The sequence below is a fragment of the Sus scrofa genome, chromosome 1, assembly GCF_054392235.1.
Source record: "Sus scrofa isolate SSC_HxYL_T2T_F1_AM1 chromosome 1, Sscrofa_HxYL_maternal_Yorkshire_Landrace_v2.0, whole genome shotgun sequence".
NCBI lineage: Eukaryota > Metazoa > Chordata > Mammalia > Artiodactyla > Suidae > Sus > Sus scrofa.
Window position 1 is genome coordinate 136,186,957 of NC_139383.1, and position 27,618 is coordinate 136,214,574.

Here is a 27,618-nt window from a genome sequence, read left to right on the forward strand (position 1 = left end):
TTCATTTTCAGTTTCATCCAGAAGTTCTACAAAGCCATGTGTGAGCCAAGACATGGAAACAACCTAAATGTCCATCAACAGAGGAGTAGATCAAGAAGATGGTACATATACACAATGGAATATTACTCAGCCATTAAAAGGAATGAAATACTGGCATTTTTAGCAACATGGATGGACCTAGAAATTATCATGCAAAGTGAGGTCAGCCCATACAATGAAACACCAACATCAAATGCTTTCACTGACATGTGGAATCTGAAAAAAGGACAGACTGAACTTCTTTGCAGAACAGATACTGATTCATAGGCTTGGAAAAACTTATGGTCTCCAAAGGAGACAGTTTGGGGGGTGGGGGTATGTGCTGGGGTTGTGGGATGGAAATCCTATAAAACTGGATTGTGATGATCATTGTACAACTACAAATGTAATAAATTCATTGAGTAAAAGAAAAAAAAGAATTGAATTTACCTAATATATATATATATATATATATATATATATATATATATATATAATTAAAATTAAAAAAAAAAAAAGCCATGTGTGGTTCAGGTGAACACAGGATTGGGGCACCAAACCCAGGATCACTGAAGGCCTTGATCAGGCTCACAAGGGTCTCAGGTTTTGCTACAATTGGTCCTGATGTGCTTGTTTTGTTGTTGTTTCCCTTTCATTATACTCCTGAACTTCTGAACCAGTTTTCCACTGCAGCAGCCAGAAAGGTATGGGTTTATCTGTATAACTCAAGCCAGAGTGTTTTTATCTTCTGTATTCACAGGGGTCCCTCGTCAGTGGGAGTGGATAGCAGGCTTAAACTCACAGGACACAGTGGAGGGCAAGCTAACTAGGTGGACCGCAGAGACCCACAGGTGTCCTGCCTTTAAGCACTGAGACCTTGGCTGCTAGGTAATCGCCTCAAGATCCACCCAGGGATTTCCCATCTAACTTAATGGGACAAAATTTAGGAATAAAGAGAACAGACCCTCACATAATTCCTATTAAGAGTGTGGAAAACAGGGACCCTCTTTTAAGACATCTGTCCCCAAATATCGATCTCAATAAGCTGAACTCACAACCCTGGAAGGTTAAAAATGCACTTTAATCCTCTTGCCCTTTCAAGGTTTTTTTTTTAATCCTAAGATTCTGTTCTGACATTTCTACCAAGATGTTGGGGATGCTGGCCCTTTAACAGGAGCAGGGGAGGGGCTGGGAATTTTAAAGGCAGGGGCGGCAAGCCTGCTTCAGCCCAGGCTGCCAGGGGGTAAACTGGGCAGGAGGGACAGTCACAGTCCTGGGGTGGGTGTTTGCAACCAGGCAGCTGTGAGCCCCCTCACTGTGCACAGATTCAGGCTGGAGGTGACTGTGGAAGTGCTTCTTCTCCACTCCCATCCTGGTTACTCATTTCTGCTGTCCTTTGCAGGACAGCTTCTTAGAGATGAGCTAATGAGGTCAGAGGGTGGGGGTTTGGGGCACTCTGAGAGCCAGGGATCCTGCCCCTTTAGATCAGAGCCAAAACTCCTCTGACATCCTTACTGGAGAGAGACATTGGCGGTTTGGGTGAGAACAGGGTCTCTGGGTCTCTTTCTGTCCCAGGTTGACCTTCCAGAGGCTAGCAGTGCTCTCTCACCAGAGGAAACAGCCATGGAGCACGTCCTCCAGCCTGCAAGGATGAAATACCTTCAAGGTAGTATCACCAAGTGGCTGTGTTATCTGATTCAAAGCCCAGGAATGAGGAGGTTTGCCGGTCTGGTTCTCGGGATAGACATGGCTTTGGGATCCAGATTGCAAGTTTTTTTCGTTATTAGCTACATGATGCTGAGTGAAGTGACTGAGATCACTTTTATGGGCCTTGTTTTCCTCACCTTCAGAGAGAAAGAATTAATACCAACCTTGTATGGTTGTTGTGAGAGTTAAATGAACATATATATGTAAAACACATGGTAGTCTAGGGTTAAGTTGCCCTGAGTTGGGACAGCTGGAACTTTTTTGATTAGAGAGGCCTGAAAAGGGCTGTGAGTGGGGTGAGCAGGTGGAGCCTGTGGTGGTACCAATGAGAGAGTGGAAGAGGGGGTGCAGACAGAGAAGGGGATTGGCACCTGCCGGGTTCCCTGTGCTCTGGTTGGGGGTGGTTAGGGGCCCCCTGGGGTAGCGAGGCTGAGTTAAACTCTGAGAACTGGTGCCTATGTTTGAAGTGAGTGCTGGAAAGGGCTTGTGAACAGAAGTGCTACAAAGAAGCTTCCTCTCTAGACCAGACTCCTTGAAACTGAAGCCCAGTCTACTTCCTCCTCAGGCCCCCACATAAAGCGAGGCCCAGGCAGGGCCTATGGCCCCTTGGCTCTTGAGGTAGAATTGGTTTCTGCCTCCCATTTGGAGAAAGAGGAACCAAATGAAGACGAGAAGAAGGAGGAGAAACAGGATCCAGATCTTGCCTCAGACCTCGAGGAGGAGGAGGAAGTGGAGGAGGAGGAAGGAGAGAATGACCTTGGAGATCCAGCTGTCCTCAGCGCTGTCCATAACACCCAGGTACCATGGCAGCAGGGGACAGCTGGCTGTAGCTACCCACCCCTCTCCTCTTCCCCACCACTTTCTACCGGCTTCTGGATGAACAGTTTCTATTTCAGGCTTGAAGCCCAGAGAGAGGCTCTCCTTACCCTCCTTCTTGCTTTCTGTCTCCTGCTTAGTTTCTATTGCTGCCCTCACCTCGAATCCAGGTCCTAGCAGGCTGTGCATCACCCAGAGATGCTGGCCCTGCTCTTGGTGAGGAAAGCGAGTCATCTTTGGTTCTGGGCCCATGTGTCTTTGCAGTCCATGTCTGGTAATTATTCCCTTGGATTCCTACAGCAGGGGAAGAAACGCAAAGATTCCCAGGTAGAAATGGACTTACTCAGACCCTGCTTCAACTTAAATTTTAAGAGGCCAGCCTTGCTTCCCTTCAGTGGAAGGAGAGGGTCCTGACCCTGTTAATTGAATCTGAGGGAAAGCCAGGCTGCCTCGGTCCTGGGTATTGGAGATGCTTGGTCTTGCTGCTTCCCTCCCCCCACCAACACAGGTGAATGGAGGAGATGCCACAGGGGCTCATTGGAGCCTGGGTTTTCCTCCCTCCCATTCCAGAAAGGTCTTCTCAGCTCCCCTGGAATCAAGGCCTCTGGTGTCCTGGGGATGTCACCTGCCTCCTTGCACTTTCAGTGGCAGGTGAGTCAATCCAGTCTGCACCCTGTGTGAGAGAAAGACTGGGTGCTGAAGAGTGGTATGCAGCCTGACCCTTCTTAAGATGACATGCAGTCTGCTCTTGACCTCCCTCTGGAGATTTAGCACCCAAAGCAAGGTGTGGGTATGGAAGTAGGGAGTCTCCCATCATGCAGAGAAACTCGGTAAACAACAGAGGTGATCCTGGGACAGCAGGCCTTCCTAAGAAAAGGACAGACTAGATCCTACTTCCATCTTTGAGGATATCTCAACACATGAGCACCACAGGGCCCAGGGATTTGTGGCCGAGGAGGGCTCCAGACGAGTCCCAAAAGAGACACATGAGTTTTGCCCCAGTGGCTGAAGACAAGGTCTGAGATAAGACCTGGTGGAAAGGGAGGGGAGTTGACCCACACACAGTAGGAAAACACAGGCCCCCACTTGGTTAGGGACTGAGGAGATGCTCCCTGGGATGTGACACACCTTTTGGAAGTGAGAGCAAGATCCAGGTCTGGTGCCCTCACCAGGGGCCTCAGGACAGCAAAACGTTAGGTGAGGTTCTTGAAGGAAAAGGCAGGTGAGGGTAGAGGGGCAGAAAGGCAGTCAGCACAAAAGCAGACTTCTCTTGGCAGAGATGCCCTTCTCCCAGACCCTAAATTCCTCTCCCAGACTCCGGACTACCTGGTGCCACTTCCCTTCCAGCCTGCCTTTCCCAGTGCCAGCTCTCCCACCAAGTACTTTGGACCTCCACTGCCCTCGCCAGACCCACCTCTCCTCGGCAGCCCATCGACCTCGTGGCCCCTTAGGCTCAGGTACTGGCCCCCAAAGTCCAGAATGAGCTGAGCTCTTCTCCAGAAGTCTCGGGAGGTAGTGGCAGAGGAGACGTGACTACCACTCTTCCAGCCGCCACCAGAAATACTTAGAGAAACTCACTGAGATAGGTGTGAGGTAAAGTCCAATCCCTTCACCTCACAGAGGACATGGAAGCCCAGGGACTAATCTGAGGTCAGCTGGCATGGCAGAACTTAGACTAGGACTCAGAAGTCCTGATCTCCAGGCCAAATGGTTTTCTGTGTGTCAGGATTTCTTGCAGTCAAGTTTCAGGGAAACATGTGCTAGAGAGGGGAAGGCCCTGCTGAGCTAGGACAGTGATGCTTCACGAGGCTGGTGTTGGACAGGCCCATGAGCAGGTAGGGTCCCACAGATGTCCAGCAAGGTTCCCAGAGGCTAAAGAGATGAAGGTGGGGTAGGTGGGAGGCTGAGCGCACCCTCCCACACAGCCCATGTTTCTCTCTAAGTTTTCCCAGTCATCTGACCCAGCTCCACCCTCAGCACCAGCGGATCTTGAAGCAGCAGCAATCTAGTCAACCACCAAGGTAAAGCTTAGAGGAGAATTAGGGTTTGGGGGAGCCCCCTGCATGCTGAGTTCCCTTGTTCCTTCTTCTGGGATGCCTTCCCCATAGCCCTGCCAGCAAAGCCTCCCATACAGTGGCCCACCTCTGCACTCCCTCCCATCCTTCTTGACATCCTGCTCCCTGCTCACCACTTCTTGGAGAGTTTGCTGTTGGAGGGGTTTAAATTCTAACAGGACACTTGGCCTGGCTTGAAGTTCCCCAGCCAAGGAGCCTTGGTCTCAGCAGCCAGACCCTTATGCTAACCTCATGAGCCAAAAAGAGAAGGACTGGGTGGTAAAAGTGCAGATGGTTCAGCTGCAGAGTGAGAACCCCCGCCTGGATGACTATTACTACCAGGTGAGCCCAGGGGCCCTGCACAACCTCTGATCTTGGGATCAAGTGGGCCTGACTTCATGCGTCCTCAGAGATTCTCCCTTCAGCTCACCAGGGCCATGTGCCTTCAGGTGGGAGAGATGATTGCTAACAGATGGGGGCTGTATTTCTACAGCTGATTTCCAAACTCCTTCCTCTTCTACTCCTACATTTCAGCCAAATGGGATTATTTATGATTCCCCAAACACACTCTGAGGTTTTTGTCTCCATCCTTTGCCAGGCATTTCCCCTCTTCAGTCTTCAAATGAGGACTTTCTCATGTGGGTACACTTTGGTTTGTCTTGGAAATGACTTGTTTTAAATATCCATCTACTTTTACTTTTTAAGATCTAAAACACAAAAGAAGTAATAAGCGGTGGGGTTCAAATTTCTTGAACACATGCTGGCAGGCTTTGGGACTCCTTTCTGCCTGCTTCCTATCTGCCCTTTGTCCATGAGTTTATGAATTGCCTACATTCAACTCCAGAGGCCCCTGTCAAGGTTCCCACCTTTTAGCTCCTTCTTCTGGATAGTAGTTTCTTCCTTTGTTTGCACCAGGCTTCCAAACTCTTCTCCTTCTGGGAGTTCCCTGGCGGTCTATTGGTAAGATTCTGCACATTCACCACTGCAGCCTGGCAATCCCTGCTCTGGGAGCTGAGATCCCACATCAAGGTGTTGCAAGGTGCAGCCCGAAGAAAAAAAAAGAAAAAAGAAAAAAGGAAAAAAAAAAAAAAACCAAAAACTTAACAGGTGTAGAACTGTCCTAGATGCCAATTGACAGGAATACTTTCTTTGTGCTTCAAGCTGCTAATGGTCTTTGTGCTACCAGATAAGTCTGATTTCAGAGAGCACAGGTAGGCTCAGCAAACTAAAACAGGGAGGGAGAGGGTAGGGGTGTCTCATGTGTAACATGGTATAATGAATGCAGGAAGGTTGCAGACACTGGGACACGTTGGCATCCTGGCTCCCTGCTTTGCTCTCTGCCTTTGCATCAGATCTGATACTACCTCTTCAAGTCCTTAGGATGGGGATGCCAAGATACATGCCATGAGGCCCAGGGTGCCTAAGATGCTTTAGCATGGCTGCTAGAAGGGGCCTAAGGTGCCAGGAGCATTTCTGGAATGAACGCTCTTGGCAAAGGTGTGTTAGGAGGATGCACTGGAGAACCTTACTCCAAGTTCCACAGATGAGTGTGGACACATCTCTTCCATGGACTCTCAGGAATATTATCAGAAACTAGAGAAGAAGCAGGCAGAGGAAGAGCGGTTTGGGCGGAAGACCAAGGTTGAGTCCCTCAAGCTGGTCACACCTTATATTCAGAAGGCTGAAACCTATGAGTCAGGTAGGACTGGGGCTGAGCTGCCGGGTTGGACAGGCCATCTGGGTGGCCAGAGGTGGAAAGAAGAGGCCATGTGACTGCCTGGCTTCTTTTGTGTAGTGGTTCGAATCAAGGGTTCCCTGGGTCAGGTAGCTGTTTCGACGTGTTTCAGCCCTCGCCGAGCTATTGATGCTGTGCCCCACGGAACTCAAGAGCAGGTAGGAGTGTTTTCTTCCTGCAGCCTTTTCTCTCTCCCGTTTTGGAGCGAGGCCTAGAGCATTTAGGTTTGAGTTCAGACTGTGACCTAAGGTGAGGAAGAAGAGGTGTCAGACTGAGTAGTCTAGCCTTTCCAGCTCATTTTCTAGCTGGTGTAGGCTTGGGGGGCTGCTGCAGAGGTGTGGCTTACAGCCAGGGACTTTCTCTAGGAGACAGGAGCCGCAGGAAGTCAGAGGCTTCAGGTGTTGTACCGGATTGAGAAGGTAAGAGGTCAGCCTTAGTGCTGAGTTCCTTACCTCCCTTGAGAATAGCATATACTCACCTTGACCCCTTCTACCTCTCTCCCCATGCTCAAATTCCCAGATGTTCCTTCAGTTACTAGAGATAGAAGAGGGCCAGAAGGATGTGACTTCACAGCCCTGTGACCCTGAGCAGCAGAGCAACCAGGCTGAGAAGCTCTTCCAGGCCTTAAAGACCCATGAGCAGAATGATCTGGAGTAAGTGTGAGAGGGTCACACCTGGGCCCAGGAAGGAAAGGCTAAGGAGTTCCCTGGTGGCCTATGGCTTAAAAGTTAGGCATTGTCACTGCTATAACTCAGGTTTGCTCCCTGGCCCGGGAACTTCCTTCTGTCTTGGGGGCGCCAAAAAGACAATAGTTTCTGCCTCTCCTTCTGGCATGTAGAACTTTGCTCTGTAGAGTCTTGCAATGCTCCCCTCTGTCATCTGTAGGGAAGCAGCAGATGGCTTCCTCCAGGTGCTCTCCATCAGGAAAGGCAAAGCCCTAGTGGCCCGGCTGCTCCCCTTCCTGCCCCAAGATCGAGCTGTCAGCCTTCTTCTGACCATCACCCGCCATCTGCCTTTCCTGGTCAGGAGGGATGTGGCTGATCAGGTACTGTGGCATTGAGTGGAGGAAAGGAGGGTTTTGTGGACGGGTTAGGGGTGTTTCTTCCTCCAGGCTGTTTCTTCTCTTACTCCTCTCTGCAACCCTAAAGAAGCCAGAAAGAATACTTGGTAGGGGAGGGAATTACAGAACAAACCATCGCAGGAACAGCTGATCACCTTCAGGCACAATGAGCCAAGGAGAACCCATTGCTATACAGTTGCATAGGTATGAGTGAGCTCTAGATGATTGAGAAGATCAAGCTCCGTGTTAAGTGCTGAGCCCCACAGTACTTAGCTTAGGGGAAGGCATCCTAGAACGAGTGGGAACTGAAGGACCGGTGTTAGGGATGGAGACACCGGAGTGTGGTGTCTGGTAAGTAACCTAATGAGGAAGGGGTTAGAGGAAGGTCAGCAAGGAAAGAGGCTGGAGGTGAAGTTATCATGAGTCTGAGAGAGGTAATTTCTGACCTTCTTGCAGGCCTTGCAACTGTTATTCAACCCTCTGAGCAAATGTATCAGTCACTTGACATTCCAAGAACTCCTCCAAGGACTTCAGGGCCTCATGGAGCTACCACCTGGCTGCTCAGAGCGGCCGGTCACTGTGGTGCTTCAGAATCAGGTAACACATCTGGGAGGCCCCTGTCTTTCAACAGGTGCTCTCTGGAGTGGGGCCCATGCTCTGCTTTTTCAACACCTCTGTGATGCCGTGCTGCTGTCGTATCTAGAGTAGATGTCAACAAACCTTTTTGATAGTAAATCCTTTTTACTGAGAAATATTCTGAACCATACCACCTCCGTGTGTGTTTATAAATCACCTACATGGGAAGTTACTGTCGTGGCGCAGTGGTTAACGAATCTGACTAGGAACCATGAGGTTCCCTGGCCTTGCTCAGTGGGTTGGGGATCCGGCATTTCCGTGAGCTGTGGTGTAGGTTGCAGACACGGCTCAGATCCCACGTTGCTGTGGCTCTGGCGTAGGCTGGTGGCTACGGCTCCGATTTGACCCCTAGCCTGGGAATCTCCAAATGCCGCAGAAGCGGCCCTAGAAAAGGCAAAAGGGCAATAAAATAAAATAAAATGAAAAATTAAAAAAAAATCACCTACAAGGAACACTATGCTTATATTAGGTACATAATAAAATCAAGATGGGGCTCCAATGTGTATGTTTCATATCTTGTAAAACCCCATTGGGTTGTCTTGTGAACCCTTTTGGAAGACTTTGCCTAAAGCAACGCCTCTTAAAATGGGTCCACAGCCTACTGCATCCACCTCCTGGGTCTGTCACTGATCTACAGTCTCTGACCCTGGGGGTTGGAGATCACAAGTGCATTTAATCAACTCCCTGCCTGGAGAACCCTTTTGGTACAATCACAGCAGTGATTTCCTTGGAAAGAGCTCAAATTTCTCAGGCAGCCAGTGAGAACTTGATGGGTTATATAGGTGTCGGATTCCATGTGTCCCTGTGAATCTGCCCTTTTCATTGGGAAACAGTAGAGCTAGGGAAGCTCTGAAAGCCTCAGGTGGACCCTTTTTACCCTGGACACTTTAACACTTGCAGTTTGGAATATCTTTGCTCTACACTCTGCTGAGTCATGGGGAGCAGCTGGTATCCCTGGATTCTTCCTTAGAGGAACCCAACAGTGGCCGTACAGCTTGGTAAGATCATAAAGGTCTGGAAAACACCCTCAGTACCCCTGGGATGTGTAGGCTGAGCCAGGTGAGTTGTCTCCTGAGGTCTGCATTCAGGCATAGGGGAGGAGGTTGGACAGAGAAGGGAAGACTAGCAGAGCTGTAGCTGTTCTGCTTGTTTTCCTTTTTCTATAGTGCCCTAGACTGCTATTCCTCAGCAGACACAGTGTAAGGTAGTAATCAGAGAACAAGCTTTAAGAGCCAGACAGCCCAATGTTTGTATTCTGCCTCTGTCACTTACCAGCAACATAACATTGGGTACCTTACTTCACTTTTCTTAGTCTGTTTCCTCACCTACAAACTAGGGATCTAAGGAGATCTAAAGAGGTGTAAAGGCTAAACGAGATGAAAGATGGGTAAAGCACTAAGCACTGCCTGGCACATACCAAACATGCAGATGTTGTCTCTTATCTGCTGCAGGTACAGGGGGTGATAGCAAGCAGTGGTAGAAGGATAGTAAGAAACGTGGGTCTTGAGCATATTTCCTGCATCAATAGAAAGATGCTGATATATTTCTTTTTGTCTGGGCTCCAGGACAGACATGGTGGTTCTCACTGCCTGGGAGATAGCCCAGATGCCCACAGCCTCTCTGGCAGAACCCCTGGCTTTCTCCAGCAACCTCCTTCCCCTGTTCTGTCACCACGTGGACAAACAGTTGGTCCAGCAGCTGGAAGCTAGGATGAAGTAAGTTACTGTGGAAACAAGGTCATAGCCCCTTGTTTAAGCCCTAAATAGGTCCTGTCGCTTCTCTACTGCTTTTAAAGCAAGAGTAGGGAGGATAACTTGCTTTCAGAATTATTTCTAGACATTGGTATTTACAGACTGATGAGTCTGCTCCAGGTTAGGTCCCTATGTCCTGCAGGCCAATCTTTGAGTTTATTCCCAAGTGCTTTGGTCATTTGTCACTCCAAGCTATTTGCGGGCAAGAATTAATTTGAGAAACTGAACTGTTCATTCAAGAAATATTTGAAGATAACTTTTCTAGATGTAAACGCACGAAGCACATGTAGGTCATTTCTCCTTATAACATCATCTGCTGGAAAGAGACAGATAGTAATCCCATCACACAATTACTTCAGAAAACTGAATTGTTGGGAGTTAACACCTCTTCTCTTTATAGGTTTGCCTTGACCTACTGATGAGATTGTTCTGGAATATGTATATGTGGGAAGAGTTTAATCATTGGACACTAGCTATGTAGGGGTTATGCCAGCAGGGATCCAGAGAGTCTGAGGACAGTTCTGTCTTGATGTATTGGAGGTCTCTGCCCAAAGCAGTATCTCATGCCTTTCTTCAAAAATCTGAACTATGTGCCTAAAATGGCATGGCAAAATGAGGTATAATTAAAACAATAATAGAATGATGTGTTGCAGCATTTTTGTAAGTAAAGAGATGTAATGAAAACCATTTTCTTATGTGTGAAGCTTCACAATTGTCCTTAATGTAAGGGACAAGTCCTTGTTATGTCTAACAATAGTCTGACCTTGGAAACTGTTCCTGTGTTGCTGTTGTTTAATAAGTAGCCCTAGCTGAGCTAAGAGGGTTGCATAAAAGTACCTTCCTTGAGATGTGAAATGTTTGGTTTCCTTTGAGACACAAGGTCATGAAGTCATCAACAAACACAAAAAGAGTTCCTTTTTTCTGTGTATTTTTGCCATTGTGTTATTGTCATTAACAACAACAACAACAACAAAAGTTCCTTTCATGAACCAGGTACCCTTTTAGGGGGTGGTGTAACATGGTGACCAAGGAAAAGCCCCTGCTCTTCTGAAGCTTACATTCTGGTTGGAGAGGGACTAATGGAAGACGAGACATCAAGTAGTGATAAATACCATGGTGAAAACAAAACTGGATGATGAGTGACTGGAGTGGAATAGAAGGCCTGTCAGTAGAGGTTACAGTTAAGCTGGAAGAAATGATGAGTATTCCATGCAGAGGCACTAGTGGGCACAAAGCCCCCAAAGTGGGAATGACCTGAATGTATTTTGGGAAAAGAAAGAAGGAAAGTGTGGCTGAAGTATACAGATAAGGTGGGTGGGTGATGAGGTAGGAGCGAGGTGGGCAGGGTACACATCTGTAAGCTATAACTTTTTTTTTAATCTGGAATTGTGATGGGAAGCCATAATTTTAAACAGGGAGGTGACATGATGTGGTTTTGTTTTGAGAGTGTCTGACCGTTGAATTGTTAGGGGAACAGGAGCAAAAGCGGAGAAAAAATGTGTAGAAAGGTTTTTATTTGATTTTTCCTGAATCGGGGCAAGAATTGAAGAGCTGTGGGGACATGAAGCAAAGAAGAAGTTTGGAAAAGATTTTGGAAGAGCCGACAGACGTTACCAATAGGTTGGATATGGGTGGTAGTGAAACATCCAGGATGACTCTCAGGTGGAGTGAATGGTGGGTGCCAAGACTGAAGTGGGGGAAAAATGAGAAAAATACATTTGGGAGGGTTATAATCAACATTTTAGACATGGTACTATGAATCCTGTTAGAAATCCAAGTAAATGTATCAAGTAGGTCAAGAATAGTCCTGAGTTGGAGTTCCCGTTGTGGCTCAGTAGTTAACGAATCCGACTAGGAACCATGAGGTTGCGGGTTCAATCCCTGGCCTCGCTCAGTGGGTTAAGGATCTGGCGTTGCCATGAGCTGTGGTGTAGGTTGCAGATGCGGCACGGATCCTGAGTTGCTGTGGCTCTGGGATAGGCCGGTGGCTACAGCTCTGATTCAACCCCTAGCCTGGGAACCTCCATATGTCATGGGAGCGGCCCAAGAAATGGCAAAAAGACAAAGTCCTGAGTTAAAAGGAGAAGTTCAAGGATGAAGTCACAAAAGGAGGAGCTCTCAGCACATGGCTGTATTAGAAGTTAGGAGAGAGGAAGAGATGATGTAGGGAAAAAAGCCAACCTAGGGGACTGAAGGGGAGGTAATATGTAGAAAATCGGGGAAGTAGTGTCAGAGGAGTTGGAAAGAAAGTGCTTTAAGAATGGAGTGAGGAATAAGGAGAGAGTTAAGAAAGGAGTGAGGAATGAGGAGAGAGAAGTGGTGATTGGTTGTGGCAATAAGATCATTGACCCTGAGGGGTCGTTTTGGTAGAGATGGTGGCCTGAATAGAAGAGTTGAGGAGAATAAAGAGGGAATGACTACAAGAAGGATCAACTTGCAATCTTGTGAAAAGGATGTAGAGAAATGTGACCGTAGGTAGTAGTCAATGTATATAAAGGAAGGATTTTTTTTTTTTTTTTTTTACTTTTTTTTAGGGCTGCATCTGTGATATATGGAGGTTCCCAGGCTGGGGGTCAAGTCAGAGCTACAATTGCCAGCCACAGCCACGGCAACACAGGAACCTAAACACATCTGTAACCTACACTACAGCTCATGGAAACCCACTGAGGGAGGTCAGGGATTGAACCCGCAATCTCATGGTTCCTAGTCGGATTCGTTAACCACTGCGCCATGACGGGAACTCCAATGGGTGTTATTTGATCTCAGCATCATGTCAACTTCCTCACGATGGATAGGTCCAGCTACCAAGGACACTGCACCACTCAGAGTGTGTGAGCAAAAAACAGCTCAGTAAGGAAGGCTGAGAGAAGAAGCAGGGACCAGCCTGCAATAGACAGGAGGCAGCTGGAGTGAGAAGGCAAAGGGTAATGCCACAGAGAGAGAACAGCTGTTGCAGCCTCCTTAGGGAGCTAATGGATGCCCTCACTTCTCATCAAAAATGAGCTTGATATTAAGACTGATCCGACTTTTTTGGAGTGGGTGGGAGTGGAACGCAGCGTGGCAGAGATGTGTAACTGGGCGGAATTTCAGCGCTGCTTTTTCCCAAAAAGTCACGAGACTGACAGCGGGTGGGCTGTACTGCGCATGCGCAGGAAGCAACTGCGCGCAGGGGACCGGAAGGAACAGCGGGCCCAGAATGACTGCAGAGAAGGCAGCAGGAAACGCTGAAGTCATGGAGCGGGTTTTACCCGTGTTGTTGGTGTCGGTCCCCTCCGAGGCAACGGGGCGGCTGGGATCCCGGGCGCAGCTGCACAGAGAACAGGAGGTCCTGGGGAGCCTGACAGCTGCAGGGTCCCTTCAGGTGCTTTCCTTGGCTCCGGGCGGCCGGGGCGGCTGCGGCTGCTGCCTGGACGGCCCTTTTCGGCAGTAAGTGCTGAGGCCTGGCCTGTCCGTGCAGGGGAAGCCAAGCCAAGGCTAGCCCCTTTGCTCCCCTCCTGTCCTAGAGGTAGCGAGAGAGGAATGACGACGGAGGGCAACGCCTCAGAGGCTGGCCTGGTTCTTTCTCGGAACCTTTTCTTCCCAAGTGGCGTCTCAGCCCGGTCCTTTCTGGTTTTGAGTGGTGGGAGACCATCCTGATCCTCTGCAGCTGCGGAGAAACTGGAATGGGTCTGTTTGGGCGCTGGTTGAGTAATTGTCGCCTTGCTTTGCAGCACGCCCATTTTCTGTTAAATCTGTTGGAGATGTCAGCTGTGGAGGGGGGGAATCCTCTGTAATTTGAATTAGCCTGTTTGTTTCGTTTTGTAAAATGGCCTTTTACTTCATTTTGGACTTTCCCTTTTCAAGGACAGAGCCTAGTTTTTCTACTCACTCATTCACTCAACAGATTCTCATGAGCTTTTTGTTCGTTAGCTAGTAGCAGTGCCTAAAAAGTGTAATGAGACAGTTCTTCTATGTGAGGTTGTATGGTTGGGAGAAAAGAGACATAATTTCAATCATGTATTACTTTCCACACTGTACATCATTAAGTTCGAGAGTACCTCCTGACTCTTCTAGTGGACTCTTTCTAATAACAGAAAACATGTTAGAAATATTCTGTTTACGGCTTAGTAGCCAGGGAAGATTCTTACCCTGGAGTCTCCAGATCCTATAACAGTGACTGACAGTAGAGATTCGTTTGTAAAATCAGTAAATGCTTTAGCCTGTTTCATGTTTGTCTTCCTTATTCCTGATCTCTAATTGCTAGGAAAGAACGCTTTCCTTACTGGAAGTTAGTTTATTGAACAATGTTAAGTACCTATGACCACAGCCCTGTAAAGAATGAGGCAGAAGAACTCTAGGTGTTTGAGAACCTAATAGAAGATAAGCAGAACACATATGAAATAATGGGGGCTTTCATAAACTATTATATAAAATTAGAGTGAGGGAGGATCAAGAGGGCTTCTTTTTAGTTTTTTTTAGTTGAATTAAATTTTAATTCAGTTAAAATACTTAAAAGGGTAGAAATAATGACAGGTTTATAGTGTGCAGAATTTGCATCCTAATTTTCTCAAGGAATATAAGGTCCTTTGTATACTGTTGAAATCACTGTACACTCTATAGTCATTTCACTGAAAATCTTGTTTTTCCACGTGTCAGTGTAGTTCTATATGCAAGTTATATCACTGGGTTTATAGTATTCTGTCTTTTAAATATATCTTAATTTGTTTAATTTTTTCAGTATTTGACATTGAGATTTTTCAGGTTTTCTGAGTAAACAGGAATTGACTATTTATGAAACATTATCAATTTAAATATAAAGACAAATAGAAAGTGTCAATATTCTTCTCTAATAATAACAATACCACCAAGTCCACTGTTTCTAGAAAAAACAACTTACTACTTCTGTAGAAAAAAACTTTTTTAAAAAGATGTAGCTTTTTCAGCATGGTGGTCTCAATCTCATTCCATTGCATTGTTTTTAGATTTGGGGCACTTTTATTTTTTTTTTAAAGTAACTTTATTTATTTTTGTATTTTTAGGGCCAAACCTTTGACATATGGAACTTCTGAAGCTAGGGGTTGAATCAGATCTGCAGTTGCTGGCCCACGCCATGGCCACAGCAATGCGGGATCTGAGCCTCTGCTGCAACCTACACCATAGCTCACAGCAACACCAGATCCTAAACCCACTGATCGAGGCCAGGGATTGAACCTGCATCCTCATGGATTCTAGCTGTTGGTAACCCACTGAGCTATAATGGGAACTCCTTAGAGTAACTTTATTTCATTATTTAATCTGAAGTTGTAGCATCATTAGTCTTTTTCCATCCTTGTTAGCCATATTGGTTGTTGGGTTTTTTTTTTTTTTTTTTTGGTCTTTTCTAGGGCCCCACTCGCGGCATATGGAGGTTCTCAGGCTAGGGGTCTAATCGGAGCTACAGCTGCCGGCCTATACCAGAGCCACAGCAACGAGGGATCCGAGCCATGTTTGCAACCTACATCACAGCTCAAGGCAACGCCGGATCCTTAACCCATTGAGCAAGGTCAGGGATCGAACCCGAAACCTCATGGTTCCTAGTTGGGTTCGTTAACCACTGAGCCACGGCGGGAACTCCTATTTTGATATTATAATACTTAAAATATTCTGTAATGGCCTGTCCAGCATGTTAGCCATTAGCTATTAGTTTCTCAGTTGCACTACCCACTTTCAAGTGCTCACTGGCCACATGTGGCTGTTGGACAGTGCAGATATGAAGGACACTTCCATTATCACAAAGTTTTTGTTGGGCAGAGCTTCTTACTGTGCTATTTAAGTCTTCAAAGTTTCTGAATATAAATAATCACTTTAAAAAAAAATCATTGAAAGCATTTAAATGAACAAAACATATTGTTAGGGAGTTCCCGTCTCGGGAGTGGCCCTAGAAAAGGCAAAAAGACCAAAAAAAAAAAAAAAATTTTTTTTGTTAGTTTTTAGCACCACCTCTTATAAATAATACAAGTATTTGGTGGTTGGAACTTATGCTTGATCATGACAAATTCCTTTAAACATGTCATTGTCAGGATTTAGGATGAAGAAATAAAACAGCCACCATTTCTTGTTCCTTGCCACCTTTTTACCACCCACTTCTATATTCTTGTTTTTCAGTGAAGGAGGCTGCGGGGAAAGAGGTGAAGAAGGGAAAGGAGGAAAGGGAAAGGGACAGGAAATCCTAGGGCAGTTTACATTCCCTTAGGTTGTATATAGAATAAATGCTATTAGGTAAACTAAAGAGTTGTTCTCTACTCGTCCTGTCCGTTTACCCTCACCACTGTGGGTAAATATTAATGTGGGTATAGAATATGATAAATAGTCTGTACTTTTTCCTTAGGTTTGTATGGGAGGATTCTCATAACAGTGGGACACCAACAGACAAGCCCAGACTGCTTGCTCTTAGTGAAAATTATGAACTGCTCATCTATGAGTTTAATTTGAAAGATGGAAGATGTGATGCAACCGTTTTGTATAGCTATAGTGAGGAGACATTGCAAAAGCTCATTGGAGATCAAAATGTCAGTAAGTATTTGCAAGTGGTCTTTTAGCATGTTTGAATCCATATAATTTTATATATTTCAGGAAAAGTTCTTACAGAGATGAAATCAGAAAGGGATAATCTCCCTTGTCCCATACAGTAGGCACCTAGCTACATGAGGCTACTAAGCCCTTAATGTAGTTAATATGAATTAATATGTCCTTTGCATGTCAAATACATTCCAGATTTGAAGAATTAGTATTTAAAAGTTTTTGAGTTATTACATGTTGATCTGATATTTTGACTATGGGGTAAATAATATATATTAAAATCAGTTTAACCTGTTTATTTTTTTAAATGCAGTTACTAGAAAATTTAAAATTACACGTGGGCTCATATTTGGTGGCGCACATTGTGTTTCTGTTGGACAGTGTGAGAGTGAGACAGAGCTGTTTGCTATATCCCATCCTGAAGGCTGAAGGCAGCAAAAATCAAAGCAGTCAGGCCTTTATTTTTAAGGCAGTAGTATCTTTGCCACCTTGGTTATAAGGTTCCTTCTTTTCCTTTTTTTTTTTTTTTTTTCTTTTCTAGGGCGGCACTTGTGGCATATGGAGGTTCCCAGGCTAGCGGTCCAATCAGAGCTGTAGCTGCCATCCTATGCCAGAGCCACAGCAATGCTGGATCTGAGCCGTGTCTGCGGCCTACACCACAGCTCACAACAACGCTGGATCCTTAACCCACTGAGCAAGGCCAGGGATCGAGCCTGCAACCTCGTGGTTCCTACTCAGATTCGTTAACTACTGTGCCACGACTCCGTCTTTTCCTTTTTATAAAGAGTCTATGATTGTTCTTTTGGGGTCGTGTGTGTTAGTAGTCTTTTTAAATCTTCTGGTGTGCTGCCACACTCTGGCCATAAACAGAAGGCACAGAGACATCATAGGTCATCTTTATTTATCCCCTTACCTACTTTCCAATGACCATTTACTTAAGTGAGTTTGATCAATAATTGCCTAGAGTTGGGCTTAGTCAAATGTCTGTTCTTTTTTATTTTACCTGTTTGTGTTATGTTAACAGAATCATATTTACAAATTGTAAAATTATAACCAATGAGTTTGATACAATATTCTTTTGTTTTATAGGTATATCTTTATTATCTTTGAGAATTCTGTCATTTCACAGTAACAGATCATTATTATTCATCAACAAATGTATCGTCCTACACATTATATTTCCTGAAAGAAATGCTGACATTAGGGTACTCAGCTGTTTCACATTACCCTTACCTGCACAGACGGTGGACAGGATTATTGACACACAGCTCTGCAGAGGAATTCTTTTTGTTTTGAGTAGTTTAGGCTGGATCTGTATCCTTGTTGGTAAAGGTGTTTATAGGTCGGGGAGGAGAATACCTATAAAGATGGGCCTTGTAGGCTTTTAGGTTTAGGGACTGGACTATAGGTAGAATTGTTAGCTTTTCAGTAATGCTTTCAGGGAAAAAGATGTTCATGAACTTAAAATACTAGTTACATTGCTTTATATTCCATTCAAATGTTTTTCAGATTATAAGTATACATTGGTTTTATAGTCTTAATCGTCTTCTGCAGCCAAATGTTGTTTTTAAATTGTGTGTGTTCTACATTACCTTTTTATTCAGAATCTTCTTACCAAATACCTACTTTGTGCTTGTCCGAGGAAGGATTTAGAGGACTGCTTAGGATGTGATATACACATTTTCATGTATGAATGTAATATGTCTCTTATCTCTAATGATGATTCCATCATGCTAGACAATAATATAGTTTACATAACCATTTTTAATTTGTTTTTGGAAAGCATCATGGATTTTTTTGTATTTAGCAGATTCATAGGTCATCAACAAAATTATTTTTTAAAGAGTGACCCCTTGAATGTTTTTGGAACTTTGACCTCTGCATTTAAGAAGTAGTTCTTCTGCAGTTCCCGTCATGGTGCAGTGGTTAACAGAACCGACTAGGAATCATGAGGTTGTGGGTTTGATCCCTGGCCTCGCTCAGTGGGTTAAGGATCCCGCATTGCCGTAAGCTGTGGTGTAGCTTGCAGATTCGGCTTGGATCCCGAGTTGCTGTGGCTCTGGTGTAGGCCGGTGGCTGCATCTCTAATTAGACCCCTAGGCTGGGAACCTCCATATGTCACGGGTGCGGCCCTAGAAAAGACAAAAAGACAAAGAAGTAGCTCATCCTTTTACTTATATCATAGCCTGTATCAAAATTTCTGTTGTAGGAGTTCCCGTCGTGGCTCAGTGGTTAACTAATCCAACTAGGAACCATGAGATTGTGGGTTCGATCCCTGGCATCGCTCAATGGGTTGAGGATCCGGCCTTGCCGTGAGTGTGGTGTAGATTGCAGACGCTGCTCGGATCCTGAGTTGCTATGGCTCTGGCTCCGATTGGACTCCTAGCCTGGGAACCTCCATATGCCTCGGGTTTGGCCCTAAAAAAGACAAAAAAAAAAAAAAGAAAAAAAGAAAATTTCTGTTGTGAAAAATGTTATAGCATATTGGATTAACTTCATTTTTGTTGCCAGCAGAGCACAGTTATAGGACTGTGCTGTCCAACACAGTAGGCATATGTTGCTGTTGAGCACTTGAGATTGGCCAGCATGACTGAAGAACCGAATTCTTAATTTATTTAACTATCAGATTTAAAGTCTGATAATTGAATTGATTCAGTTATTGGAGAGCTTTTGAGTATATTTGGAACAACTTTGGTTGTTCCAAGTTCTCAAATATTAATTTTTGAAGTCTAAATACAGACCAGGTATTTCCAATGAAAATTCATCGTCTAAGTTGAGATGGACTGTAAATTTAAAATAACCAGATTTGAACACTTGTATGAAAAAAAGATGTAAAATACCTCAATTTTTTACAATTAAAAAAAAAAAATTATGACCTCACCCGAGGCATATGGAAGTTTCCAGGCCAGAGACTGAATCTGAGCAGCAACTGCAATGTACACCACAGTTGCAGCAAAGCCAGATCCTGTAACCCACTGCACTAGGCCAGGGATTGAACCCATGCCTCCATAGTGACCTTAGCACCTGCAGTCAGATTCTTAAACCACTGTGCCACAGCAGGAACTCCTCAATTTTTAAAAGATTTATTACATGTAGAGATGATAATATTTTGGATGTGTTGGGTTAAATAAATTCTTAAAATTAGGTTCACTGGCTTCCTTTTACTTTTTTAATAAGGCTACTGAGAGATTTACAATGACAGATAAGGCTTGCATTATGTTTCTTTTGGACGGCACTGTTGTAGAACACTAGTGGAAAATATTAGAGATGTTTCAGGACCTGGCACAGGGTGGAGATTTAGCAAGTATTGTTGAGCAAACTCTCTATCAGATCATTTATTGGTTCACCAACTTCATAGTCACCTGGTTAATGTGACAGGGTTGTTAGTGTCCATTTTCCTTCTGTTATTATTCCTATAAGGTTGGAGCATCAAAGTCTGTAACTCTATCTTGTCCTGTGTTTTAAATGGTTAGGTATACTTAAGACTGGCATTTTCTTTAACTCTTACTCAAAGACATTTTTGACATTGTGGATGGCAGACATGTAGCTCATGTGGACTTAGCACTTCATCAAGAAGATATGTGTAATGAACAGCCACAGGAGCCATCTACGATTTCTTCCTTTACTTCACTGAAAGTGTCTCAAGACCTCGATGTTATAATGATTGTCAGCTCCTCCAACACTGCAGTTGCTCTTAACTTAAATTTGTATTTCAGGTATGTGGATCACTTCCTTCTCTAATTTGAGGTGAATAATTGGACCCATAAGAGGTTAAAAATGTATGTGTTAGCTTTTTTGTTTGTTTTAACCAGTTTTCTTCCTCTATTTGTTGATCATGTTCTAGCTACTGCATAGTAAGCTTACAGTATAAAAATTTGTACAGACGACCACCTTTTTATTTCGGGATGCATGTCCAGGTTTGATTTTGATTTATATATGTTATATGTGGCTTATATCATCATAGATGAAGAGTAGTCAAGCACATTTTAAAAAGCCCTTGGCTATTATGCGTTATTTAATCACCTCTTGTCAACACTAGAGTAGAAGAGAAATGGGACTTAGCCTGTTTTAGTGTTGTGCCTTATGTAGCTCAGGGTTCTGACTGCCTAAGGGATCACTTTTCACTTTAGGGACTTTGAGAAGATATATTAACCTCGCTTTCTCCAGTTGAGAATTTCCTCAGGTGTTTCCCTTGGAAGGCCCACACTTTTAGCTTTCTAAATGTATTGGTAAAAATTGAGTACTTCCTTTTTTTTTTTTTTTCTTTTTCTTTTTACGGCTTCACCTGAGCATATACAAGTTCCCAGGCTAGGAGCTGAATGGGAGCTACAGCTTCTGGCCTACACCACAGCCACAGCAACCCTGGATCTGAGCCGCATCTGCAACCTATACCACGACTCACTGCAACACCGGATCCTTGACCCACTGAGCAAGACCAGGGATCCAACTCACATCCTCATGGATACTAGTCAGGTTTGTTACTGCTGAGCTACAAAGGAACTCCCTACTTCTGTTTTCTAATGTTTGAGAGGAATATGTATATATGTGAGTGTACACACACACAGAACAGCCTATTTATTGCAACTTGCTTATCTTAAAATAGGCTAATCTGTGACTTTCAGTATTTAGGGCCATTTCAAACCATTAGGATTTTTGGTCATAACTTCATATGAATGAAATAAACAAATATCTGAGTACAAATTGGAAATGTACTTTGATGGGCTAATTGCTCATTGTTTGGTTCACAAAAAAGGGTTAATTTCCTCTTCACTTATCAGCCAGAACTTCTTCCTACTGTGATATTTTTCATTTGTTTCAAATGGCCTTTTAACACTTTTTTCTTTTTTAAAAAATCTTTTCTCTATGTCTGAGTCTATTTCTGTTTTATAGTTATGTTCATTTGTGCCATATTTTAGATTCCATATGTAAGTGATATTGTATGGTATTTGTCCTTCTCTTTCTGACTTATTTCACGTAGTATGAGAATCTCCAGTGGCCAAAGGGGAGAAGCGAAGAAGTGGGATGGATGGGGAGTCTGGGGTTGGTAAATGAAAACTATTACGTTTAGAATGGATAAGCAATGAGGTCTTACTATATAGCACAAGGAACTATACTCATTCTCTTGGGATAGACCATGATGGAAGATAATGAGAAAAAGAATGTGTATACACACACACACACACACGCACACATACACACATGAATATGACTGGGTCACTATGCTGTACAGCAGAAATTGACTCAACACTGTAAATCAGCTATACCCTAATAAAAAATGTTTGATTTTAAAAAATCGTTGAGCAGGGATGATGAGCACATTTTAAGACTGTGTGCTTATTTATCTGTAGGTCATTTTCACCAACTAAAATATGTCCTTATGTGTAGAGTTGACTCCTAATCTTCTTCCTTGGAAAACAGTTTGACAGGTGAGGAGGGAGGAAAGCCACCTCAGCTGCTCTGGTGAGTGTAGGGTTCTTTTCCTCTGCATGTTTTGGCTGCATCCCAGGAGAACACTGAAGAGAGCACCAGACACTTCCTCAGGACAAATTTCACTGAAGTCAGCCCCTGTAACATCAGCCAGTGAAGACTACTGTTCTGTTCCCTGGAGTCAATTTAGGGATCTGTCCTGTCCAACTAAATGAGTGATCGCTATCCATTACCTGTTTACATCGGTGCACTTTAATTGTGTGACTTCTCCAGGAAGTTGACTGGGTGTTTCTTTTCTAAGAGTGCTCTGAAATATGAAAGTGTTTGTACCGTTCCGGCCTCCTGACACTAGTTCTTTCCCACCCCCACCGAACGTCAGTCCTCTCTTTTCGTTTATCAAGTCCTGTCCATGCTCTGAGTTCCACCTCTCTCGTAAAGTTATTCCTTATTAAAATTTCTTCCGTTTGTACATTTCTGCTCATTTTATGATTCTCCCCTTCAGACTTCTCGAGCACCTCTGCTTTGAACTACAGTTTGGCACTTCATTGGGTGTTCTTGTTTCTCTGATTGTGTGTGTGTGTGTGTGTGTATGTTTCCTATGGAGTTTGTAAGCTCCCTGTAAGTTCCTCATGGTTTGTTCATTCAGTTCACTGTCAGTGACTTTTCCGTCTAGTTTACCTTAGCTGTCCTTTCCCATAGTTATACCCTGGGCTTTGTCATTATGTGAAACTGCTCCTGCCATGAATCACTGTTCTGCACACCCCAATCTGGCCACAGTTGCTCCAGCTTTAGAGCTTGCTTACCCAAGTACCCCCACTTCTGTCATCTGGTGTCATTGGAATCCCAGTCCTTTGAGTTCACAAGAGAAGACAGGAGGGGGTCCTGTTTTCATGTCCCTCCCTTGGCAGCATAGATTCTGTGACCCGTCATTTCAGTCACTTTCTTGCATGTGCCCTAAACTCTTGCTCCTGCCCTGTGGTAGCACTTGGTCTGACAAATCCTTTTCTTTTATTCTGCCTTCTCATTCCCTGCACCCAAGCAACTGCACATCTGTGAGAGAACCAGAAAGGAAAATGGGGACCACTCTAAGTTCACACTCGCTACCTTCTGCGGTCTCTCATGTTGCCTGGAAATTTTACAATGACTTTTCATGAGTCCATTCTTTACAACAGTGGTATTAAACCTCCATTTTCCTCGAACCTCTGTTCATCTCTTTCCTTTCAGTTTACCTCCTACTTTATGAAAGAAGTGGAACCCATCTAAAGGGAGCCCTTTCAGTTTCTCACAGGAAATTGCAAATCCCCCCCACACCCCGTCCTGCACTCATCTTCTCCATCTTCCGTCCTCTTGCAATGAAAGGGTTCCCTCCTCCCATGAAGGTCCATCCCTCTGTGTGTGCTCTGGATCCCATTCCTCCCCTCATCCTCAGGGACTGGTTTCTGTTTCCTCTCTTATCTACATCTCCAGCCTCTTTTGAGTATTAGGTCCACGTCCAGTTAATCACCAGGTCCTAGCCGTTCTGTCTCCTGAGTCTTTCTGGAATCTGTCCACTTGTCTTAACTCCTCTGCCATCACTGGTCCGTGCTGCTGTCCTCGCTTACTTGAACTAGCCTAACAGCCTTGTAATTACTCTCCTCATAGCTGTTCTCCCCCCGTCAAATCCATCCTCTGTGGAGTAGGCAGAGGGGTGATGTTAAAATGCATATCTTATTAGAGGACGGCCAGGTCTGAACATTGGGGGACAGGGTGTCTTTTCTCACTGTCACCTGGCCATCTCTAACTTCTTTTCGTCATCTCCTTGACAAATGTATGTCAATCTGTTCCCTTCAAATTGCTGAAAGGGTCAAAGGTTTATCATTTAAGTGCTCAGGGGGCTTACGTGCATCCCATTCTCCCCACAGCTGCTCTTCTGTGTCTGATCATATGGCTTCTTTGCTTAAAACCCTTCTTTAGCTTCTTTCTCTCCCAAGATCCAAGCTAAAAGTCTTGAAGCCTAGCCCCATCTGTCCCCTGCCAAGGTCATCCCTCACCATGTTGCTTCTCATTGACTATCTTTTGCCACCATAGCCTTCTTTATGCTTCTGATATGTGACAGCCATCTCTTCATCTACACCTGCACTCATACTTTGTCTTCCTAATTCTTATGCATTCCCGTGGTCTCAGCCTCAGTCTTATTTGTCGGGGTGGTATGGTGAGTGATTAAGAGCCTGGGCTTATGATCACCTTTACCTGGTTCAAATCCAGTTCCACTGTTTCTCTGAGCCTCAGTTTCCCATATCTTCAAAAGAAGCTTATTTTACCTCATGAGGTTGTTGGAAGTCTCAAATATATTAGTTTAGGTAAAAGTTTTTTGGTTTGTTTTGGGGTTTTTTTTGTGTGTGCTTTTTAGGGCCAAATGTGAGGCGTATGAAAATTCCCAGGCTGGGGTAAAATCAGAGTTGCAGCTGCTGGCCTACGCCATAGCCACAGGAATACCAGATCCGAACTATGTCTGCGATCTATACCACAGTGCACGGCAACACTGGATCCTTAATCCACTGAGCAAGGCCAGGGATTGAACCCACTTCCTCATGGATACTAGTTGGATTCGTTTCTGCTGCACCACCATGGGAACTCCCTAGGTAGAAGTTTTAATTTCTTCCTAAACTTAAATTCCCCTAAGGGTCAAATTTTTAAATATTGATATATAATTGACATATAAAATTATATTAGTTTCAAGTACACACGTATATGGGTATATTGTGAAATGATTACTATAATCAATCTAGTTAACATTGATCTCCACACATAGTTACAAATGAATCACAATTTAAGGTTGACTTTGTATCACTCTGCCTTCCATTGCTATGCCTTGAACAATGGAGAATAGGAGTCGGAGTCAGGAAAACTTATTGTCTGTATACTTTCTACCTTTCTACGCCGACACCTCCGCCCCATACCCCCCTCTATTTTTTTTTTTTTTTTTTTTTTTTGTCTTTTTGTCATTTCTTGGGCTGCTTCCCGCGGCATATGAAAGTTCCCAGGCTAGGGGTCTAATCGGAGCTGTAGCTGCCAGCCTACTCCAGAGCCACAGCAACGTGGGATCCGAGCCGCGTCTGCAACCTACACCACAGCTCACGGCAATGCTGGATCGTTAACCCACTGAGCAAGGGCAGGGATCGAACCCACAACCTCATTGTTCTTAGTTGGATTCGTTAACCACTGTGCCATGACGGGAACTCCACCCCCCTCTATTTTTAACAGGGGCAGTAATAACACAGATTTGGGGTTGATCATCATTTTTTACTGTGGCTATTATTTTTAAATATAGGCAACACCCAGGACACCTATTATGTGAAAGAACTCTAGAAGACATTCCTATTGAAGGCCCTAAGGGGATAGATGAAGATGATCCTGTTAATTCTGAGTACAACATGAAATTGACCAAGTTTTCCTTCCAAGTCGATAGGTACAGAAGCCTCCTTTTTGGATTGACTTTATTATTTCCATTATTTGTCTTGCTGACACTGTATCTTTTCACTCAAAGTCTTTACAGAGGTAGACGCTTTTATATTCTTCAGTGCACTTTTGCTTGGTTTCATATTTTACTTAGTTCCTTTTAGTGTGACAGATGGGAATTCTGCAGTTCTGCCCTATCTTCCAGGTCTTGGAAAGCCCAGCTGTCATCACTGAATGAAACAATAAAGAGCTCTAGGCTGGAAGATTACTGTTGTGCTCCATGGTTCCAGGATATTTTGCATTTGGAGTCCACTGAATCTGGTGACCACCGTACCTGTGTGCCAAGCTGGTCCTTCATTCTGCAGAATGTAATGCACAGCCAGTATAATTTTCCACAGAAAGGTCCTTCCAAGACCGTTGATCCAGGAAGATCATGGAAAAGAATGCGCATCAGTGAACAGGAGGAACCCTTTGAGCTTACATGTGTGTCTGTGACAGGCTTTACTGCACTGTTTACTTGGGCGGTGGAAAGGACAGGCTGTACCATTGCCCTATGGGATTTGGAGACCCAGGGCATGCAGTACTTTTCCCTGGGTAAAAGATGTATTCCTGTAGACAGCAGTGGAAGCCAGCAACTGTGCCTTGTTTTAACAGGTGAGAACATCTTGTATCAGATTGAGATTCATTGTGGAGAGGTGGTCTCATCTATTTTACCTCTGCTGACCAGGTGGTGGTAGTGCCTTCTGGTTCCTCTAAGCATAGCCTTTTATGGAGATAATTTGGTGTTAGTCTCAGTGATGTTGTCTCGGATTTTTTTTTTTTTTTTGGCCGCACCCTTGACATGTGGAAGTTCCCAGGCCAGGGATTGGACCCAAGACGCTACAGTGACAACACCGGATTCTTAACCTGGTGTGGTACAAGAGAGCTCCCTGAGATGTTCAGTTTGTAATTAAGTTCATTTCATTTCTGCTCAGCTGAATGCTGAAATACTGAGTCAGAAAGTGTTTAAGAGTAAGGTAGGCTGGTTTTAACCCAGGGAGTCTTTCATGGGACTTCAGTCACTTCACATAAATGTTGTAAGTTGGCAGCTCGTGAGCTATGTATGAACTCAAATTTATTTTGCTTGGCTTGCACTTCATAGAGTTTTTAAAACAATTTTATTTATTATAAACATGTAAAATTAGAGGATTTCACACAAAATCTAGATTTCCAGTTGTTACTGAAAAATTAGAAGATTTGGCACCCTTAGCCCCATTCCTGCACAGTAATTTATGGATTAGAGCTGGATTTCAGTGTTCTTAGATGGGCCACTTTCTTTCAGGTTAGGTTTTCTTGCACTACTCTTCCCACCTGCTTAGCCCTTGTAGGCATTTGGGTTTGGTATGTCAGGTATATATTGGTTTAGCATATATGTCATAATCTCCTATAAAGGTACTGAGTGTTCTCATAGAACTAACCATGTGTTTCTTCTTCAGTATCACAGGTTTTTTTTGTTTTGTTTTGTCTTTTCTAGGGCCGAACCCACGGCATATGGAGGTTCCCAGGCTAGGGGTCTAATCGGAGCTGTTGCTGCCAGTCTGTGCCACAAGCGCAGCAATGCGGGATCCAAGCCACGTCTGTGACATACACCACAGCTCACAGCAATGCTGGATCTTTAACCCATTGAGCAAGGCCAGGGATCCTGCAACCTCGTGGTTCCCAGTTGGATTCGTTAACCACTGAGCCACAACAGGAACTCCCCCACTTTAGTAATCATATTTTTCTGTGTGTTGAGAGCATGCTATTACTTGTTTTCTTTTAGTAAATCAGAAATGTGGTATCTTGGTAAATAGTTAAAGGTTCCAGGTATTGATTGTGGAAGATAGTACAGTTGTATTATTTAATAGGATGCATTGCTCTTAGGAGAATTTGCCTTGTGGTTAGTGTCTAAAAAATAACATTCTTTGAAAAATTATGGTGAATTTTTTAATTAAGGTCATATTTGTTACTGGTATTCAATAATATATTTGTAATTACAGTGGTGAAGTATTGAGTAATTAGAAATTAATTCCTATTATAATCCTAAAGCCTAAGTCCTAACAATTTATCAAAGCAAACTTTGGTTTCTCTTACAGAAAATGGACTCTCTCTGGTTTTGTTTGGTTTGACTCAGGAGGAGTTTTTAAATAGACTAATGATCCATGGAAGTGCCAGCACTGTGGACTCACTTTGCCATCTCAATGGTTGGGGGAGGTGCTCCATCCCCATACATGCCCTAGAGGTAACAGATTTAAATGTCTGTAGAACTTTGCTTGATTATTTTGTTATCTACTCTCATTTGATTAAAAATTTAGAAAATTCATCTAACCTAGCAGTGAAAGATCTGTAGTCTCTACCCATCCATTTTCTTAGTTTTGGCTATTTCATTATCCTAATTCTGCTTAGCAGTTTACCCTTTTT

The 27,618-nt window shown here is 44.2% G+C and overlaps 2 protein-coding genes across 27 annotated transcripts in view; both read left to right on the forward strand.

Annotated features, from left to right (window-relative positions):
- The first annotated feature begins 1,223 nt into the window (after positions 1-1,223).
- On the forward strand, positions 1,224-10,552 carry PATL2 (PAT1 homolog 2). 14 transcript variants are annotated; one of them, XM_084996172.1, is made up of 16 exons: positions 1,224-1,261; positions 1,594-1,684; positions 2,291-2,523; positions 3,112-3,192; positions 3,889-3,998; positions 4,485-4,562; positions 4,796-4,937; positions 6,174-6,294; positions 6,391-6,488; positions 6,696-6,749; positions 6,850-6,983; positions 7,216-7,375; positions 7,847-7,987; positions 8,927-9,024; positions 9,592-9,741; positions 10,178-10,552. In XM_084996172.1, exons 2-16 carry the CDS (start codon positions 1,642-1,644, stop codon positions 10,194-10,196), a joined length of 1,662 nt encoding a protein of 553 aa, XP_084852298.1. In that variant the 5' UTR covers positions 1,224-1,261; positions 1,594-1,641; the 3' UTR covers positions 10,197-10,552. The 14 variants fall into 14 exon arrangements, with proteins under 14 accessions (XP_084852298.1, XP_084852162.1, XP_084852356.1 ...); XM_084996036.1 differs by having other exon boundaries at positions 1,244-1,356; XM_084996230.1 differs by having other exon boundaries at positions 1,244-1,356; positions 6,862-6,983.
- A 2,403-nt stretch (positions 10,553-12,955) lies between these two features.
- SPG11 (SPG11 vesicle trafficking associated, spatacsin) overlaps positions 12,956-27,618 on the forward strand; it is a 95,856-nt gene continuing 81,193 nt past the window's right edge. For 3 of the 13 annotated variants that reach the window (XR_014827710.1, XR_014827744.1, XM_084996728.1), the window contains exons 1-7: positions 12,971-13,203; positions 16,124-16,308; positions 17,404-17,628; positions 19,829-20,030; positions 25,052-25,189; positions 25,385-25,833; positions 27,294-27,439. Coding sequence is in view for 10 of the 13 variants with exons in the window: in XM_084996728.1 (XP_084852854.1) it covers positions 12,974-13,203; positions 16,124-16,308; positions 17,404-17,628; positions 19,829-20,030; positions 25,052-25,189; positions 25,385-25,833; positions 27,294-27,439 (1,575 nt within the window). In the remaining 3 variants the exon portion in view is untranslated. Of the gene's footprint in view, positions 13,204-16,123; positions 16,309-17,403; positions 17,629-19,828; positions 20,788-24,250; positions 24,363-25,051; positions 25,190-25,384; positions 25,834-27,293; positions 27,440-27,618 lie in introns of all 13 variants that reach the window. The other 10 variants (XR_014828005.1, XM_084996933.1, XM_084996893.1 and 7 more) reach the window with 9 other exon arrangements.